The 21,810-nt window shown below is 37.3% G+C and overlaps 1 protein-coding gene across 1 annotated transcript in view; it reads left to right on the plus strand.

Annotated features, from left to right (window-relative positions):
• NAV3 (neuron navigator 3) overlaps positions 1–21,810 on the plus strand; it is a 353,901-nt gene that overhangs the window by 200,437 nt on the left and 131,654 nt on the right. Inside the window, exon 12 of the mRNA XM_049627462.1 lies at positions 6,066–6,185. Coding sequence (XP_049483419.1) covers positions 6,066–6,185 — 120 coding nt within the window. The remainder of the gene's footprint in view (positions 1–6,065; positions 6,186–21,810) is intronic.

Here is a 21,810-nt window from a genome sequence, read left to right on the forward strand (position 1 = left end):
AGCATGTAAAGACTTATCTCTTTCTTCTCTTTTTAAAATTACTTTAAACACTTGGGGAATGTGAATCTGCCAGTAATTAGGAATTAGTCAGAGAAAGCCTCTTGCTTATAATGAGGCCCTGAAAAAGTCTCCATTTATGAAGCAAAGAAAGAACATGCTGGAAAATTGGGGAGAAAGTTACATATTTTAACTGGGTGGAAATTGAAGTTATCTGCAGATGTCACAGTGTAAATAGCTGGGCCAGAATATAACCTGAAATTCTACTTAAAGTCACATGGCCCAAACACAAAGTAATTTAATTCTGGGCAATTAACTTTTTGGAAAGGGAGGCGAATGCTTTGATCCTTCTCTCTGGATCCTCCCTCAATTCACACTTAGTAAACTTGGTGATAGGAAGTATGACTAACATTGGAAAGGGCAGGGTTAAAGCAGTGAGTTGAAAGGGTTTATATGGCAAACCACAGGTTCCTAATCCTAATGCTTCAATTAATTGCATATTGAAGATATGAGAGTTATGTTTAGTGAATGTGGAGATCCTAATGGAAAAATAGCTGGTAATAATAGCCAACACTTACATAGCATGTACTAAGTGCTAGACAATGTTCTATGCATTTTACATGTGTTAACTCACATATGATTCACCATAACTCTCACAGGGAAGCCTATCATTACTATCTCCATTTTATAGATCAAACAACTGAGGCCTGGATAGTTTAAGTGACTTTAGCTAGAACTCAGAAAATTTGTTAACTGGCTTCTGGGAATTCAAAATTCCTTAAAGCATGCAATGCTGGACTTGAACCTAAGCAGTTTGGCTCCAGTCTGTACTCAGCCATCATGACATACTGACCTTGTGAGATTGTCTCCATGTCTGCATGTACACATTTCTCTCCTAGGAGTTGATTTATTATAATATAACAGAGCTTCACAGCAAGCATTCATTATTGGTATAGTTTTTTTTTTTTTAAGCTAGCATATTTGTTCTAGGGACAATATTTAATATTATCGGTGTTCAGCTAAAGGAAGATGCTGAACTAGAGTGCCTTTGAGGTTTAAAAACAAATCCAAAAACTTTAGATGCCTCGCATGTTCATATCATTAAAAAGTAGTTCGTTGTAACAGTCGCTGATAAGAAATTCGAATGTAAAAACACAGAATTCTAGTAAGTTGTGGTACATGCATCGGTTTTGAATCTTGCCAAATCCCCACAAAAACAGACAAAGCAACTAAACAGCAAAGCAAAATCACAATTATTGTTTATACATAAAAGATGATGACAGGGGCGTCTGGGTGGCTCAGTCGGTTAAGCGTCGACTCTCAGTTTCGGTTCAGGTCATAATCTCATGGTGTTGTGAGTTCGAGCCCCACATCAGGCTCTGTGCTGACAGCTCAGAGCCTGGAGCCTGATTCTGATTCTGTGTCTCCCTCTCTCTCTGCCCGTCCCCCACTCATACTCTCTCTCTCTCTCTCTCCCCCCCCCAAAAAAAAAATAAATAAAAAACATTAAAAAATTAAAAATAAAATGGATGAGACAATGATACACATGAGAATAGCTGATTATAAAAATGTAATTTTGAGTGAAGGAAAGAAGTCACAAGAAAACATGTAGTGTGACTCAATTTATAGGAAGTTCAAATCCAGGAGATGCTAAACAATTTAGTTTTAAGGATACATGCCTATGTGGCAAAGATATAAGTAAAGGAATGCTTACAAAATCCAGGACATTAGCTATCTCTGAAGGGGAGGTTTGGGGATATGAGGGGTGGGAGGCTATATGGCGATTGCAAAAACTGTAAATGTCCTCTTTCTGAAGCCAGGTAGTAAGTACATGAAAGTTGATATTATTTTTATTATTATTTGATATGTATTTTTATACCTGATATATCTGAAAAAATATATATCTCCCTCTAAATTTTTTTTTCAAAAAGCATGAAATTGCTATGATGGTACAATTGTATATCTTTCTGTTCATTGAGAAATGAAAGTAGGATTAAACAATATAAAAAAATAAGATTTTTAGGGGAGCCTGGGTGGCTCAGTCAGTCAAGTGTTTGAGTCGGTTTCGGCTCAGGTCATGATCTCATGCTATGTGATATCCGTGCAGAGCCCACTTGGAATTCTCTCTCTCTCCCTCTCTCTCTGCCCTTTCCCTGTTCTGTCTCTCTTTCTCAAAATAAACAAATTTAGAAAAATAAGATTTTTACAAAGTTTCTCTATTGCAGTGAATTCCAGACATAATTAGAGCATAATGATACCGATTCACAGATTTGAACAGACTCCATCTTGTAATAGCTGAGTGTGGTGAGTGACGAGCGGCACGTATCTATATTGTTGATTGGGTAGACGGTGTCTTTGCCTTTAACTATACTAACACACACACAAGGAACACGAGCCTTAGTGATGAAGATAACATATGGTCAGTTTATACTAGATTTGAGATGCTTATGAGACATCCACCTATCCATGCCTTGGAAGCAATTTAATACCTTATTTTACAGCAAGGTGAAATGATATGGGCTAGAAATACTAATTTAGGTAATAGACACCTAAGGCAAATATGCCATAAGTATGCAAATTTGCCTGTACAGAAAGAAGCAGAGTAGCAGTGTAAGTGAGGAAGAATTAGGAAATGCTTTGTGAGACTATTTTTTCATGTGAATATTTTTTTATTTAAAAAAAATTTTTAATGTTCATTTATTTGTGAGGGGGAGAGAGAGAGAGGGGGGGGGAGAGAGAGAGAGATGAGTGTGAGCAGGGGAGGGGCAGAGAGAGAAGAGAGGGAGGCACAGAATCCGAAGCTCAGGCTCCAGGCCCTGAGCTGTTGGCATAGGGTCTGACACGGGGCTCGAACTCATGAGTCATGAGATCATGACCTGAGCTGAAATCTGACACTTAACCGACTGAGCCACCCAGGCACCCCTCATAGCTTATAGAATTTGAATGTGACTAAAATTATTCTAATACTTTCACATTTTGAGATAATTTATTTTTTTTGTCAGTAAACTTCACGATTCTTTTGCAGTTTTTTTGTGCTAACAATCTTCCCTGTGATTGTTATCTCTTCTTAAACGCATCTTGGCTGTCAGTTTTGTAGTTTAGATATAATGTTCTTAGGAAATAATTTTTAAAATTTTACATTATTCTTTCAAAATGATTCCCTAACATTTATAGCTCCCAAGACTATAGCATAATTCTTGTAGAGGAACTATAAAATTCATGTTCTTTTAGATTTTTAAATCCTCCAGAAAGAATGAAAAGAAGGAAGAATTACCAAGATAATTTAAATCAGATATTTGTCTTGTGTGGTGCCTGTATGTTGTTTTTTAAATGACAAACTCATGGTGGGATGCCTGGGTGGCTCAGCCAATTGAGTGTCCGACTTCGGCTCAAGTCATGATCTCACAGTTGGTGGGCTCGAGCCCTGCATCAGGGTCTGTGCTGACATCTCAGAGCCTGGAGTCTTCTTTGGATTCTGTCTCCCTCTGTCTGCCCCTCCTCCCCCTCTCTCTCTCTCTCTCTCTCTCTCTCTCTCTCTCTCTCTCAAAAATAAACATTAAAAAAATAAATAACAAACTCATGGTTCTATTATGAAGATGCCCTATCAACATTCAAATGAGAGTATCTGTAGACAGAGGAATTAGAACTGACTCATTTTTTTGTTTTAATTGATACCTGTTGGAAACCTATTTGATATTACTTGGAAAATCAAGAAGCCCAAGAAAAAGGAATATCCTTTAAAATACTTTTTGAAAAAAGATTTTACTAAATTTATTGAAATTTTAAACATTGTTTTTTCCTTTTGCAAATTAGTTTTCAAAGCAGTTGACTTTTGTCTATAGAACTTACTTTTCTGTAAGTATTAAATAATTGAAAGGTTATGTTTCTAATAGAAGTGATCTGTCATCTTATTTCTTGTTTTCATGCATCACCATCATGGGTAAAGTTACCCCAAGATCTGCTGTGATGCTTTCTTTTTACAATATGGAAGCCTTTTAAGTTCAGCTGAACAAATGTTCAATATATTTGTTGATCCCAAATGATATACAAAACATTGTGTTAAACACTGTTGGAGATACACAAATGAATAAGCAGACCAGTGAGACATACATGAAACATAACTTGTGTACATTGTTATAACTTCCTCCAGAAACTAAGTTTAGGATTAAGCATGTTGGTAAAAAAGAAAATGAAGAAGAAGAAGAAGAAAAAGAGCGTCTCACTTGTCTGGAGAGAAGATTTCTACTACCCTCAACCTTTTATTTATTTTTTATTTTTCAGAAAGAGGGAGAGAGTGTGCATGCATTCACGCACCCAAGAGCAGGGATGGGGCAGAGAGAGATACAGACAGAGACAGAGACAGAGAGAGACAGAGAGCATCTTAAACAGGCTCCACACCCAGTGCAGAGCCTCATGAGGAGCCTGATGTGAGGCTTGATGCAGGGCTCAATTTCAGGATGGTGAGATCATGACCTGAGCCAAAATTAAGAGTTGGCTGTTTAACCACTGAGCGACCCAGGTGCCCCTTCCCTCAAACTTTTACAACACAATTTTGAAAGAGTGAGAAAAATATTTGCCACTAACTAAACACTTTTACCTTATTACCTATATTACCTTATAAGGATAATTCAGAATGACTTAGTGTTGTTTTGTAAATAAAATGCATACATTTCCTTTTCAAAATATGTGGGAGAGACTTTGTGAATCACAAGTAGCTACTAGTTATAGGGCTCTCATATTAAGAGCTTTGGGTATTCTTCCTTTAATTTTCTTAAAAATCTATCTGCAGATTTTATTCTTCCCAAATTCAGTGGAAGAAATTGAGGCACAGGTTAAGAAACTTGTTCAAGGCCCTTCAACTAGTAAGGGCAGAATTCATAATCATCGAAGCAATTCGCCAGTTTGATAATCCTAGCTTTAACTATTTGGTCAGTCTTCAATATGGCCGTGATTGAATATTTTTTTTATTCCAAAAAGTGAAATTGACTCCAATTTGCTTAAACAGATTGGGAACATGATTGTAAAGAAGGATATCTCCTAGAACCCAAGGACAAGTTGAAACCACATGGCCAAGTGTCTGCTTCCTTTTGTGCATCTGTGCCATTGTTTTTACTTTGCTGACCAACTTTCTCTGTGACTCCTTACATCTTGTGGAAATAAATACATCTCCTTAGTCTTCATGATCATCACCTCTATTCGCATAGAAAGACTGATGACCTATCTTTTAATCCTAGTTCTCAAGAAAGAAAAATTTGATATATAGCCCAGCATGAGGCTATATAAACAATGTGTTCTAATCCTCCATAGCCAAGGAAGGAAGATGACCATTAGTAACATGACGATTTGGGTCTACCATCCCTGTGCAATGGTGATGGTCCCATGATGACAGGGAAGTATCTCTCAAAGGTGTGAAGTGGGGCAGTGTGGCCCTTCAGTTCAGACAGTAATGCATGATGGTTCAGATCATTCCTAGATTTATTTCTTAATTCTGCTACGACTGGTTGAGTAACACTGGGTGACTTAACCTTCTCATGTTCACTCATTTTATCTCTAATGGGACAGTCGTAATGTTATTACATGTAAACTATTTAGAACAGTTAATGGAAACATTTTAAACAATGCATCTAGGCTATTATTTTATCATAGTGGCCAATTGGTAGCATACATTTTACTTATCAAAAAAATTCATCTAATTTTAAGTTTAATAATATTACATTACTCCTATGACCTTCAGTCTTCAAAAATGAGATTTACAAGATGAAATGATCTTGCTCTTACTTTGCTAAGAGTTATATTATCTCCAAGCTTGTTTAAAATTTTGATAACCAAAGGGAAATAAATGGAGGTTTTACATAGGCTAGTTATTTGGTGTAGCAAGTAAGATTGGTTTCCTAATAAACTTGAAAAGATGCTCTAACTTTTCCTGGTGGGTAAAATGTTTATATAGAAAAAACTGTGATAGGGCACATTTACATAATTATTGAAAATTGTGAATACTTTTTATGAAACTAAATTATACAGATGAGATCATTTAATTTTCTGTTGATTAATGACACATTTGTTTTCAGGTACATGACAGATGGAGGGCTCAACCTATATACTAGAAGTCTGAACCGAATACCTGACACAGCGACTTCCAGGGATGTCATCCAAAGAGGGGTTCACGATGTGACAGTGGATGCCGACAGGTAATGCTGTCAGTAATGTGATGGTGAGAAGTGCATAAAGCAATTTCCTGAGTGAGATCTGAGAAGTTTTACAGTATAAATGAAAGGACTTCTAATATTTATGTAATAGTCGTTTTGGAATATTTTAAAAATTAAGGTGGGTTTTCTTACAAGACTTGTTTAGCCCTGTATACTTAAAACAATTGCACTGGTGAGAATATCGAACAAATTTCAGTTTACATGGTGGCAAATTTTAATATCCGTAAAAGCAAAATTGTAAACATAGACTTACATTCTTTACTTGAAAAGAACCCTGGCTAATAAGTTCCTTTCAGTTCAGATATTCTCAGATTTACCTGGAGGCTAATGATACAAAGATTGAAACATAATTCAAATTATCAGGTACAATAAACAGGATGCTTTTCTTGAGGGGTTTGTTGAAAGCATAAAACTCTTGCTTTAGGCTAATTTCTGTGTTGTAATTGTTGCAGATTGTTTAAAGGTGTGTGTGTGTGTGTGTGTGTGTGTGTGTGTGTGTGTGTGTGTTTGATGCATGTGCTAGTTATTATTTTGCCAGGAGTTGTTTTGTCACTTTGATCACAATCACTGCTGTTAAAGAATCTTGTTCTTGTAAAATACTATTGTAAGGCATACTTCTGACCTGATTTTTCCCTCTCATCATTCAGAATTTTGACTTCATTCGTCAGGAAGGGGTTGTCGTTTCCAAAACTATGATATATCAATACCTAGAGTGGTTCTTTACTAAAGTCAGCATTTATGAAGACAAAGGGTTGTGGCTTCATGTATCTGCATTCTGAAATAAGAACTGTGTACAGTTCATTGTGCATTTCAACATAGCCAACTCTAGAGGCTAGATTCTGATATTAGTCGTCAGTTTCTCCTCACTCAAATGGTGTTGATATATTGGCCGGGGGATGGATTGAGGGCTCTCAATACGCTTAAATAGATATTCAGTTGGTCCTTCTGTTTTTAATCCTGCCGTCACACCCATTTTCAGAAATACCATCACTTGTTACATATTTGGGGTCTTCTCTGGGTTAAGTTGGCTGCTTCTCAGCTTTTCTTACCATGTGTTCAGAAAGCTGCTTTCTCAGATCTGCGTGAGGGTGAGGTTGAGGGTATGTGCCTGGTATCCTGTAGTTCAGAGACCTGTCCAGGGGGTTACAGCTAGGGTTAGGCTGGGGGGTATGAGTTAGGGGTTTGGATATGTGCCTGGCATCCGTAGATCAGAGACCTCTCCAGAGAATAAACCCTCAGGCATCTGCTGGAGTGAGAATCGACATGGCAGCCATTTAGGGAGCTGAGGCAAGGAGGGGATTTGGGGTTCTGAATACTCTTTAAATGATGCTGTTGATATTTTAACTCCTGTTGGCCAGAGGGCAGTTTCCACCAGGATATATATATCCTAGTCTCCTAGTCTGCATACCAGCTGTGTGTGAGAGAATCATGTGGTTACAAAAGGATTATGAACAATTTTTGTTTCCCTACCCCTAACCTGAACTCCTCAACCATTTTCCCTTGCTGACTCCTTCAACAACCCTGGACTTCTTTCTGCCCTTGAATTGATGCTTCCTCCGCCTGGAATGCCCTTTTCTACATTCTTTACATTGTTTTCTCCATCACGACATTTCAGTTCAGCTTTATGTTTCCTTCTCAGAAAAATGATTCCACAGAGGCTAGAATACATTTGATTTCCAGTCACTTTCTTACCTGTGACCTTATATTATTTTCTTCAGTGTACACATCCCTTCTTTATATCATACTTAGTTGTATACGCGTTTGTCTTATATATTCCCCATTCCAGTGTAAGTGCATGAATGCAGAATTTTGTCATCATTACACTTTGAGCCTTTAACAAATGCTATGGAGTGAATGAACCAAGGAATGAATATAAGCTCTACATTCATATAGACTAGCAATAGAGTCCAACTAGGTACACAGGCAAATGAGGCCAGGAAAGACCCAACATACTGCAAGGATATCGTATAAGAGAGGGAATGGGTTATGTGGAAATACAGGAAGCAGTGATTTGAGGGGGAAAAATCTACAGTGTGGACTACATTTTGAGACTAATGACCTGCACATTCTTAGCAGACAGTGGAGAATACTAAAGGAAGGGGAAAGTCTATTGGTCTTTAGGAAATGAGATTGTGGGATCAATACAAAGGTGCCTTATTTTGGAGACAGTTGGGATAACTCTCCTATTCCTTTAAGACTCCAGATTGGGGCCTGGCTGAGGAGCCTCAGAGCAACAGAAAAACCCAGATGTGTGTCTAATAAATTGGGGCCTGTGAAAGCAGCAGGTCTTAAAGTGTGGTAACTGCAGCATCAGCAGCACTTGGAACTTGATAGAAATGCAGATCAGCTCTATCCAAAAGACTTACTGAATAGGAAGCACCAGGGTGGGCCCAGCAATCTGAGCTCCAGCAGGCCCTCCAGGAGATTCTTGTGTGTGCTCAAGTTAGCGAATCACTATCCTAAAATTAACAAACAGATGCCAGGTGTATGAAAACACGAACACTTAACATAAACATTTAAACATTAAAAAATGACATATTGAAGTTTTTATTCACTTCATTAGCTGTGCTGTGTCAAGGGAAAGACAACATAAAAACAACAATGGCACTAATCTTTAAATTAGATCAAATAATGACATGTTGCACCAGAAATAAATTGTCTGCATTCATTAGATTCAGCTTCTGAGAATTGCCTAAGAGGTTTGTGAAAGAATTATATAATTTAAGGAATACAAAAACCACTTTAGTCACTTGTATATATTAAATACCAATAAAGTCCTAGGGAAAATCCTGCTATCAACAGAGATAGGAATTTGTCTTTTATTATAGATAAGTCCGAAGCTCTTTTAAAATTCTGTGTTCAGGAAGTGAATCAGGATGTATATAACTTTAAAAATGCAAGTGCACCTGGGTGGCTATATAGGTTGAGTGTCCAACTTTTTTTTTTTTTATTTGACATTTCCTTTAATTTATTTATTGTTTAATTTCCCTCCAAGTTAGCATATGATGCAACAATGATTTCAGGAGTATATTCCTTAATGCCCCTTATGCATTCAGACCACCCCCCCCCACAACCCCTCCAGTAACCCTCTGTTTGTTGTCCATATCTAAGAGTCTCTGATGTTTTGTCCTCCTCCCTGTTTTTATATTATTTTTGCTTCCCTTCCCTTATGTTCACCTGTTTTGTATCTTAAATTTCTCATATGGAAAATATCATATGAGTGTCCTGCTCTTGATTTCGGCTCAGGTCATGGTCGCAGGGTTGTGGGATGGAGCCCATGTTGGGCTCCATGGTCAGTGTGGAGCCTGCTTAGGATTCTCTCTCTCTCCTTCTGACCCTCTTCCCTGTTCACACTAAAAATAAATAAGTAAGTAAGTAAGTAAATAAATAAATACATAAATAAAAGAGTTGTGTAAGTCCTTCTGTTGCACTAAATAAATAAATAAATTATTAAATATTATAGTTGTGTAAGTCCTTCTGTTAATTTAAAAATCTCCTTGTACAGGATGTTGTTTCATAAAGCTTTCTTAATTCTGATATCCATTCCAAATAAGATAGGCAAGAATAGCTATAAGGTGATACCTCTTTGTTCAGTTTTACTTAAAAAAATACTGAGAAGTTCTGTACTTAAAACTGCTTAACTTTTTTTTAACTCATTGCTTCCCAAAAGCTTTTTTTTATCACTCACTGGTTCCCCTGCTTTTTTCTCTATAACAATTTATTTTTGTGATATTTTGAGAAATACTATTTTGCTTAATGACTTCGTTTAGTGGATCTAATTGCACAAGGACTTAGATCTTTTACCTCCTGTATTTATGGTTTCCCAGCTATCTTAGTCAAGGTTCTTTTAAATAATATGAAAAGTATTAGTGCTTGGTTCATTTTAGCAAATTGGCAAATGTAAGGCTTGCAATAATTCACTGGTAAGAAAGCTGAAGAGCAAAAATAAACCCAGCAGTTAAGTTTTCAAATTTCTTAGGTATTTTTTCTGTAAGCTATATCAATGAAAAAGCACTTACATAAGAGCAAAGTAGCCAGCTGGCCAGGATAGCAATGGATTTGAATTGCTTGTGTTTTTTTAGTCAAGGTTATAAGGCTCCCCTTTGATCAACGTCTGTTTAAAATCTGATGGGCCATAGACAACAGCTGAAATCTTCTTCCCAACAATTGAAATGGCCCCAAAGTAAAGAGGAGGGCTTTGAACAGATAACTATGGTATATTTTAAGTATTTTAGTACTCAAAGATACTGCAGTTCGTTCATTTTCCATATCAATCCAATACTAACCCCATTTCTTCACTACGATGACTAAAAAAAAGATTACAGAATGGGACTAATCTTTGTAGACATGTTGGAGATGCTTTGGGAACTTCACAAATAAACTCATGGTAGACAAAATGTGTGGGCTTTACCCATTTGACTCTGGTTATAATGAAGTCAATCCTAATTCATATACACTTATACAATTGGGTTGCACTATATTTGAAAGGTAATTTGAGGGGAAAGTTGGGGAATAGCTGTTGTTTGGGTTTTTATTAACTCCTTTTACTGTCCTGACACTAGTTCCTCTGCTAGCATTAACAAATATTTGATTAATAAATGTATAATTACCTCCTGAGTGCATGACAGCATAATAGCACCTTGGGTAAAAACAGGACAAAATAATAAAGATGAGAGACCCTGAGTTTAATGGTCAGACAATGCTATATAAGCAAAAAATAAAAGTGATAATAAAATCGAGTCAGTTGTAATAGATGTATACACAAAGTACCTTAGAAGCACCCCAAAGGGAAGTAGTTATTCCTACCTGGGAGAATAAGGAAAGACTTCAAAAAGCAGTGTGATTTAAATGGGGCAAACTAAGACTTTTTGACATATGGCCTAGGAGATAGCTGAAGAAATGTGGGGGTGGAGAGCATAGAAGCATAGAAGAGTTTAGTGTAAGGGCATGTTACAGAAAACCAGATGTGGGCCATTTTTAAAGCAATGAAAACAGATTTCATAAGGAAATCTACTAATAGGGGAAAAGAGATCTTAGTATACAACTGAGCTCAGTTCTGAGTACAACAGGAACAAGTGGGGATTCGTAGCCAACAAGCAGAATGGTGGGGCGTGGGTCAGTGGAAAATTACTGAGAGCAGACATCAAGGGAAGGGGAATTCTTGTTAAGCCCACTTAGGATCCCTGCTGAAGACAGCCCAGGGTGATCAGATCCTGAGCATGGGGGATGAGGACCACTATCAGATTATCACAGGTGCTCTGATATCAAAGGCAGAGGATTCTCTCGAAAATGCCCTAGTAGGCAGTATTCTTGCTAAAACTGGGCTTTGGAGGCCCAGCAATGGATCAAAGTCAAGGCCTAGTCCAAGAAGAGACCTCACAGGAGATTAACTAAAGTTTGGTCAAGAAGAGAGTCTTCGTCAGACCCGTTAATGATGTGATTTTGCTGGTGCATTGGGAATGTGGGCAAGGGTGACAAGAGACAAAGGACCTGGAGGAACTATAAGTATAAGGGGCTATTTTACTATTTTAATTCATTTTATTTTTAAATTTCAAAGCAAGAGCATATGTTATAATTACTGTATTTTAAAAAGAACTCCCCACAGCAAATAGTGAATAGAGATGGCACAAAGACAGGCAGACGGCTCAGGAAGTGACTTCAAGGGTCCAGTGAAAGAAGATGAGCTCCCAGCTAGGAAGCTGGAATGGGGGCACCATTTCTTCTTGTTTTTTTATTTTTTTTAATTTTATTTATTTATTTTGAGAGAGAAAGCATGAGTGGAGGAGGGGCATAAAGAGAGGGAGACAGAATCACAAGCAGGGTCCTCACTGTCAGTGCAAAGCTCTATGTGGGGCTTGAACGCATGAACCTGAGATCATGACCTGAGCCAAAGTCGGACGCTTGACTGACTGAGCCACCCAGATGCCCCAGGGGCACCATTTCTAAAGAAACGTGTTGGTCTGTGGACAGTACTCTGCTTATGCACAAAATATAGCAACTGGGTGGCTTAAACAACAGCTATATGATATCAGACAGTTCTGAAGGCGACACATCCATGGTTGCAGTGCTGCAAAAGTCATTATCTGGTGAGAGCTTTCTTCCTGGTTTGTAGATGGCTACCTTCTTACTATGTCCTCATACCGCCTTTCCCCTGTGCTCCCTCAGGGAGAAAGAGGAAGATCTCTCATGTCTTTTCTTGTTCTTAAAAGGACACCAGTTCTATCGGAGTAGGGCCCTACCATTATGACCTCATTTAACCCTAATTACCTCTGTAAAGGCCCTACCTCAAATATAGTCACATTGATGAATAGAGTTTCAAAATTGGCATCTGGGGGGAATGGGGCACAATTCAGTTCATAACACTGTATCATTCTGAGGTGGTTTTCTCCTTGGAGATATAGGTTAGTCCCTGTATAAATGCTGGATTAAAGTACTGACTCTATATAGTATGTCTATTATTAATCTCTAATCCCTCAGGGATCAGGAAGATCACATGAAATGAATAAAGCAGAAGGGTTATGTTCAACATGATCAATCTGAAGGAGGTAGGCACCCTTAGCTCTAGAGGTTGCTGCCTGTGGAAATGCAGAAATGTGGAAAGGAGGGGCTAAAGACGACCAAGCCATTTGATTTTTCAAGTGAAGTCAGACTCTGGACTTTTGTGAGAAACCTTCCAATTTTTAAATATCTGTAACTGAACCTTAATAGGTCTATAAGATAAATCGATAAAGACACACATTTTCTTCAATGGCACATAACGTAGGAAACTACAGAGAAGCTTATATAAAGCAAGAGACAGTGAACGTTCTCATGTATGGTCATGTAAACTCCTAGTGCCTTAAAGATTCCCACAGAGATAACGCTCTTGATGATATTGGCTGTACAGAAAGAAAATGCCAGCAGTCATGAGAAGCCAGCCTACCAGAGGCAAGTAATTGAGGCAAACCTATCTGAGCACATTCCCAAGTTTGTAATGCATGCACAATCTCAGGTCAGTTTCCCAGCCTTAGCATCCCTCCATGGAGCTGGCCGGAGGCTTATTATGATGATAACTAATTAATTTAGTTTAAACCGCTATGTGAATGAGCGCTGTGCAGGCTACGAGCACATTTGTATCTGTGATGTGGAGTGGGAAAACAGGCACTGAGAATGAACCCTTGGCATTTAAAGAGTGAAGAAAGGGAAAGTAACCATTGGCGAGAGAGAGAAAATAGCTCCAACACAAAGCTGAAGAACAAATGGGGTTTTCTGATATTTTTGAAATGGAGAGTAGAGGAAATGGGCAACAATGTCAAATTCCATGGGCAAATGAAGTTAATTGGAGAAGGTTTATGCAAAAGAATAAAATAAAATAGTATGAAACTTAACATTTGAGATGATTGAGTGAGGTATAAGCAATAGCCTGAGTTACTCAAGTAAAATGTCCATAGAAGTCAAAATTTGGTTAAGATGGATTATCCATGTGACCGTCAAGTCCATATAATGACAGAATGAGTCTCAAAGGAGAGGAAGATAAACCGCCAGGTAACAGACTCTTTTTTGGAAAATTAACAAAATCCCATGTATTGTAATGACAAAGATACCATTCTCCAGGTCCATTTTGGATTATCTATTATGTTACTATCTAAAGTATATTCTTAAATACAGTGATTGTTATTTTGAATTGTAAGCTAACCGATTTAACTATTGATATTTTTACTGATTTCTGCTTGTTGAACCATGACCTTTTGAAAAGTAAAAGCATAATACATCATAGAAATTATTTTTGTAGTATATTCACTGACAGATTGGTTTTATTTGTTACACTATAGTCCGGATGCTGAAATCGTGGCTGATGGAAGAGTTTACAAAAGGCATTAAGGGACTGTCGTGATTTTACATAGCTCTCAGGTTATCAGTCATTATAACTCAATATGTTAAGGGAAGCCTAGGATGAAACGTCTAGTCATACTGAATCCCTTATTGTGGGCAGTCAGGGGCTTTTTCCTCTGTCCTCTTAGGTTTAGAGTTTGGGGCCTGCAAATACAATGACAAAAGGAGATTATGAAAAAAAAAAAAAAAGACAGATTTTTTATTTGCATATGTATGTGGGAAACTGACAGAAAATGTGATTCAAAGAGGAAATTAGAATTTGGGACTAAGTACCATCTATTTTCCCCCCAGTTTATTAAAAAATAATTGACCTGCATTGCCACATATGTTTAAGGCATACAGCCTGACAGTTTGGTTTGCATGTATTGTGAAATGATTGCCACATTAGGGTCAACTAATGTCCATCTTCTCATATGGATACAAGGAAAAGGAAAGAAAAGAGGAAAAAAATTCTTGTGAGAAGAATTCCTCGGGTGATGGGCATTGAGGAGGGCACCTGTTGGGATGAGCACTGGGTGTTGTATGGAAACCAATTTGACAAAAATTTCATATTAGAAAAAAAAAGTACTCTTCAGATTTACTCTCTTGATAGGACAAGGGGAGAGGGAGAAGGGCACTTGTGGGAAGACAGATGACTTCTGGGAAAAATAAATGGACACTTACAAGAAGAGATGAGAGATATGTAGTTTCATAACCATGTTTAAGTGATTATTGTCCTTTCTTCTCATCTCAGGTGATAGGATTCAAACTTCTCTGGTTACAGAACTCCCAGGGAGGGGATTTATGACAGTCGAATTATTTTGGGAGGTTCTACTTTTAGGCAATAAGAAAAGTTCAGGGAAAAAAAAATCCAACAACCTCTTCACAGTGGTATATTCTGGGTCCCTTTGCCCTAAATCTACAGTTGGTATCAATGTGCAGAATACAGTACTGCCTTTACAAAGGGAGCCATGCAACATGCAAATTCTCACAAAATCCTGTGAAGAGTTAGTTCTAAGAATGGGAGGCCTTTGATATTTCCACAACTTGTCCAAATAGGAGAAGTGAAGGCAACAGAGATTTCTCCTAAGCCATCAAGCAAATATCTCCAGGGGTCAGATTCATGATGCTTCTCACTAGTGTGTGTACATTCTAATAATTCATTCTATTCTGTGTTGATTTGTCCTAGCATACTCACAGAATCAGTAGAGTCCCGTATCTTAAGTATTTCCTTCATTAGCTTACTAGCTTTCCGTTGTAATTAAAAGCAAACACAAAAAAGATTAATAGGCTGAGATGGAAATAGATAAAGTAAATATAATTACTTCACTTCATAATCAGATGGTCTGCCTTTTTTGCTCTTGTTTCTTTACTCTTAAGTAGAAAGAGGCCAGTGCAAAATATTAGAGAAGCAGAAAAAGTCTGATTTGTCCTTTCAACTTCCCTTTGACACCCTGCTCACCATTGCAGGTTTATGAACTGCTGCTGAACTTCTTTTTGGGGTTCCAATTCTCGGAGTTAACTGACCTCATTGTGAATAATCGTATAAACTTCCAGTACTTTTAAGTAATACCCCTCACAGAATTAATTCACACCGGAAGCACTATTGAGACCCTACCCTCTACCAAGCACTGTGTTCAATCCTGGGGACCCTGTTTTCAAGGGAATTAGAGTACGAATTATTAAAGTTTAAAAGGCCATTGAGATTGAAAGGATACTGGGACAATACAACTAGCCCGGGCTATAGATATTTTTGTTTAGAATATTGCTTAATGTTTTTCAAAACATGCATACAGGTGACTTTAAGCTCTCCCACCTCCTGACATTAAAGTTGGCTGAAGCTAAACTTTACTATTATAGAATGTTCTTCCCATTGAAGAGGTATTCCTCAGTACTCTTATATATGCAGTAGTTTTACCTTATCTCCTTCCAAAATAATTTGTTAATAATCTTATGAAGATGGTAATGAGGAGAAAGAAGGGGAGGAGTCAAGGTTGTTATAATACAACTTAGCTGTAGTAGCTTTCAGCATTGTGGACTAGTTATGTGTAGCCAACATGCCATGTTACTTAAATACATTGTTACAACTGAGATATCACCTCACACCAGTCAAATGAACAAATCAGGAGACTAGATGCTGGAGAGGATGTGGAGAAACGGGAACCTTCTTGCACTGTTGGTGGGAATGCAAACTGGTGCAGCTACTCTGGAAAACATTGTGGAGGTTCCTCAAAAAATTAAAAATAGATCTACCCTATGACTCAGCAATAGCACTGCTAGGAATTTACCCAAGGGATACAGGAGTGCTGATGCACAGGGGCACTTGTACCCCAATGTTTATAACATCACTTTCAACAATAGCCAAATTATGGAAAGAGCCTAAATGCCCATCAACTGATGAATGGATAAAGAAATTGTGGTTTATATACACAATGGAGTACTACTTGGCAATGAGAAAGAATGAAATATGGCCTTTTGTAGCAATGTGGATGGAACTGGAGAGTGTTATGCTAAGTGAAATAAGCCATAGAGAGAAAGACAGATACCATATGTTTTTACTCTTATGTGGATCCTGAGAAACTTAACAGAAGACCATGGAGGAGGGGAAGGGAAAAAACAAACAAAAAAGTTACAGAGAGGGAAGGAGCCAAACCTTATTAAGAGACTCTTAAAAACTGGGAATAAACAGGGTTGTGGGAGGGAGGGGAAAGTGGGTGATGGACATTGAGGAGGGCACCTGTTAGGATGAGCACTGGGTGTTGTATGGAAACCAATTTGACAATAAATTTCATATTAAAAGATACATTGTTACATTTTATCTTTACAACAGCCCTATGAAGTTTTGTTTTGTTTTGTTTTGTTGCTGCCACTTTATAAGGCTAAGAGTTCTTAGATTAATAAACTTGCCTATAGACACTTTGTTAATTAACTGTAGTGGTAAAATTTGAATCCAGTTCCTGTGCTCTATTATTTGTAATATCATTAATTTAGAAAAAAAAATTATTTTTTAAATGTTTATTTATTTGAAAAAGAGAGAGAGAGAGAGAGAGAGAGAGGGAGAGGGAGAGAGAGAGAAAGACATAGAATCCGAAGCAGGCTCCAGGCTCTAAGCTCTCACCACGGAGCCCGACACAGTGCTCAAAGTCATGAACCGCGAGATCATAACCTGAGCTGAAGCCAGACACTTTGACCCACCCAGGTGCCCCTAGATAAAAGTTTTTTGTTTGTTTGTTTGTTTTAATTTGCCTGGATATACATTTTCTGATTTTGTAAATTGTTTCCTTTTTCCCTTTGGTCTAAACATATCTGTAAGATATGAACAGGTTTATGTTTTTACTCAACTTCTTAAATGTTGGTTAAGTTCCCTCAGTATATAATCCTATTCTATTTTACTGCAGATTTTTGATAAACCTAAAAACAGAACTGACAGAACAATATTTTCACATGTGTTACAGCTTCTAAAATGCTGGCTAGTCTGTTAACATGAGTAAAGCAATTTAGCAGTGTTTTGTTCATATATATATATATATATAATCTATCACAGTCTTAAATCCCAATGTCTGTTGAAATATCTATTTCTAACAGGCTCAAGGAAACATTAGAAAAAATAGAAAAGGGAGAAATATGTTCAGCTTATATACAGGAAAATATTAAAAGAGTACTTATATGAAGGGAAAAGCAAGGTGGGATTTTATAGGACATGAATTTTTTTTTTTTCATAAAGAGCAAAATATAGGAGAGACTGTATCAGCTAACTTAACTGCTTAATTTGATTCAAGAGGTTGCATCTATACATGAATCACTTGTGTATTTTTTTTTCCCCTGCAAGAACTAGGGATGAGTTCTTTTTTAATAGGCCAACTAATGGAGTGAGACATTCAAGTTGGGATCATTAAATTGAGAGCTTCCGGCTGGCAGCTGATAAATTCTACATCTTGCTCACTCCAGCTGTATAGAGTGGGCTACATGGACTTGTTTAATAGTCATGTGTGCTTCGTTTATATTCTTTTTCCTTGCTTGACTTAATTTGTGTTTGAAATGGTTAAAGTTATTTGCAGCGCGCTGCGGTTTTTTTAAGCATTAACGGAGCTTCCATATGTTTTTTTCAGATAAGTTGCAAATGAAAGTGTTTTCATTACAAATGAGTGTTTATTTTCTGAATTAAATAGTTATTTTGTTATTTTAAAGCTTTTCTGTGATTACTGAGGAAAATTCACAGAATACGTATAAGCATAAAGAAGAATCCAAAGTAATCCATTACCCTTCCATCCCCCAAACAATTGCCTTGACAGATTTCCTCCCAGGCATGTTCCTCCCCTCAATTTACATAGTTTGAGTTGTACCTTCTATACGATATATTATCCTGCTTGCTTAACTTACATAATAAACAATACACATAGTATTAAATATTATTTTAAATTATGACTTGTAGTGATGGTATGCTATTCTGTCATGGAATGAATTATATCTAAGGAGTTTGTGTAGTCAACCATTAAATTTAAGATATCCATCAAAGTTCTGGTTTAATTGGTAGAGTCATTAGCAGAATCTTACCTATCTGATTGTATGTTTATATCTATGTATTTTTTTCTAAAAAGATTAAATTTTGAACTTATAGAAGATCCCTAAGATGTCTACATGTGCATGTTTGTGTATATGTATGTATGTGTGTGTGTGTGTGTGTGTGTGTGTGTATACACATACACATATGAACATTTGGAATTTTATTTTATTTTTCTGTGTAAATATCATTCCTTAAGATTATATAAATTATTTTCATTTTAGATTTTTTTTCTAATTTCAAGTATATATTTAGGGCTTTGTACACTATTAGGATTCATGAGTTTGTTATAAATTTAAAATATTTTGTTAGCCAGGGGCACCTGGGTGGCTCAGTCGGTTAAGCATGCAACTTCAGCTTAGGTTATGATCTCACGTCTCGTGGGTTTGAGTTCCACGTTGGGCTCTGCACTGACAGCCTAGAACCTGCTTCTGATTCTGTGACTCCCTCTCTCTCTGCCCTTCCCCTGCTCATGCTCTGTGTCTCCCTAAAATAAATTAACATTAAAAAAATGAAAAATTAAAATAAAAAACAAATTAAAAAAATAATAAATAGTTAAATTTTTTTTCAGCCAGATTTTGCCACTGACAAAATAGAAGGGAAACACTGTTGACTGAAACTGTGCTTCTTCTTTAAATTTAATTAAATGTTTTATTTATTTATTTATTTTTAAATATAATTTATTGTCAAGTTGCCTAACAGTGTATACAGTGCGCTTTTGGTTATGGGGATCGATTCCTATGATCCATGGCTTACATACAAACCCAGTGCTCATCCTAACAAGTGCCCTCCTCAATGCCCATCACCCATTTTCCCCTTTCCCCCGTCCTAATCAACCCTCAGTTTGTTCTTTGTATTTAGGAGTCTCAACTTAATTAAATATTGGGGCGTACTTTATTTCTTACAGAATAAAACCTTATTATTTGTTTCTCTAACAGTATATTCTACTCTGACCCCGGCTGATTTGTCCCAGCCATGTCCACTTGATAACCAGGATATATACTAGCTAAAATTAAAAATAATTTGGGGCAGGTGAAGTAAAACAAATAAATGGAATTAAAAATGACATTAATGTATATTTTTATTTTGAAATCTTTTCCAGCGTCAGTTTGACTCAGTAATTTAATTGTCCCCTGACCTTCTTTTCTAAGCCAGATTGATCAGCTAATGGCTAGAACAGGTTGTTCATAGTAAAAACCAATAGAAATGCTGTTCTGATTCCAATTAACCACTAAAGTTTTAGAATAGGTTGATGCTGTTGATTTTATAGCAGGAATGTTTTCAGATTCAAATATCATGCCAGTCCTTATGCTATTAAAAACTGTCCAAATATTTTAGTGAAAAGATTTTCTTGAATGTATAAAGCCACAAGGGCCAGAATACAGAGGGCAAAAATGGTAAAAACAAAACAAAACAAAAGAAAACAAAACAAAAAACTGTGAAAGTGGCAAAACAGAGGAAGAATGAAGACTGATTTAGCAGCCCCAGGAAAGCACTGAGTGAACTGTAGAACACTGTGGGTAAGGTCAAGGAGCGATGCAAGTCACATCGTAGGCATGCCAAAAAGCTTAGGAATTTTAGGATCGGTTACCTTGGGATGTAGGGATGAATGTGAAGTAAAAATGGAAGGAATTGTATTAAAATGTTTTTAAGAAACAATCAGACCCCCAGATTCCCAGCCAAACACATGAAAAACTAGGCAACTGCCCCTTTTCAAATATCATAGCAAAAGATGAGATTATTCTCTGGAGCGGGAAAATACGGAATCTTGGTGGGATGACCACGAAGTAATTAAATAAATTTTGTGTGATAAACATGGAGCTTTCCCCCTTACTTTGCCCTATAATCATGGCAACCAGGTGTGAGTCCACTCGATCAGCACCATCATTTACCCTCCACCTTTGCCACGTATCTACCATGTACTTACCATAAGTCGTTAAATAAGCAGTATACATTTGGAGAAAATATAGTATTGTGAGATAGAATTTAGCGTAATTGGTTATTTAAAAGGGTTTTCGAGTTTGGATTCTTGGTTTGATCACAGCTAAGCTAGTGGCCTCTCAGCCTCATTTTTATACTTACAAATTGTGTGAAATACTAGTAACAACTAGTAATAAATACTATTAGGTCTTTCATCATTGTACCTGACAGAAAAATCCTACCCAAACTGGTTTAAGAAAAAAAAAATGCATTGTTCCGATAACTGAAATGTCTATAAGTAGTTCTGAGTTTAGATGTGGCTGAATAAAGTATCCAGTTTTCTTTATCAGTTGGCTGGGCTGTGGTATTTTGCATGGGTAGGCTTAGTGCTCCTCTTATTACGGCGGCTTATTCTCAGTCCTTACATAATTCAAGGCTCAAGTCCAATGGGGGAAAATGCATGCTTCTGCCAGATTCCTAGAAATTACAAGGATTGGACAGGCTATCATATGTGCATTCTTGAACCAGTGAACACAGCCAAAGACACACATTAACTGCCTAAGTCTTTACTTAACATCTTAACATGCTTACTCTATACAGTTACCAGTGCACCCTTTTCCTCCCTCCCTTCTCTTCTAAACCTGGGCATCCTGGCTTCTGTTCACAGCTTTACTTGGTCTCAGGCCTTGCCTGGCCTTACAGTTTACACTTTGAAAATATCGAACTCTTGGGGAGCCTGGGGTGGCTCAGTGGGTTAAGTGTTTGACTTTGGCTCACGGTTCATGGGCTTGACCCCCATATTGGGCTCTGTACTGAGAGCTTGGAGCCTGCTTTGGATTCTGTGCCTCCCTCTCTCTCTGCCCCTCCCCTGCTCACGCTGTGTCTTTCTCTGTCTCTCAAAAATAAATAAACGTTAAAAAAATAAAAAAGAAAATATCCAACTCTTTATCCCCTCACCAACTCTGCTGTTTTATGCCTTTGCTTAGACCTGGAATCCCATATTCAATCTGGAATACTCATTCTGTTTTCCTTCATAACTCTTACTTATTCTGCAAGATTCACTTCAGATGTTGTCTCCTCTGTGAACTCCCCTCAAAACCTTAGCAGTGTCGGTGCACCACCCCTGTGAACTAGGTTGTACTTCAACTTTATAATTTACTATACTATTTTGAAGACTCTGTTTATATCTCTGTCTCTCCCAGAGGCCTGTGATGTATCCAAGGATAGGGACTATGTCCCATTCATCCCTGTAACCCCAAATCCAAATGCAGTTCT

Source organism: Panthera uncia, chromosome B4, assembly GCF_023721935.1.
Source record: "Panthera uncia isolate 11264 chromosome B4, Puncia_PCG_1.0, whole genome shotgun sequence".
Classification (NCBI taxonomy): Eukaryota; Metazoa; Chordata; class Mammalia; order Carnivora; family Felidae; genus Panthera; species Panthera uncia.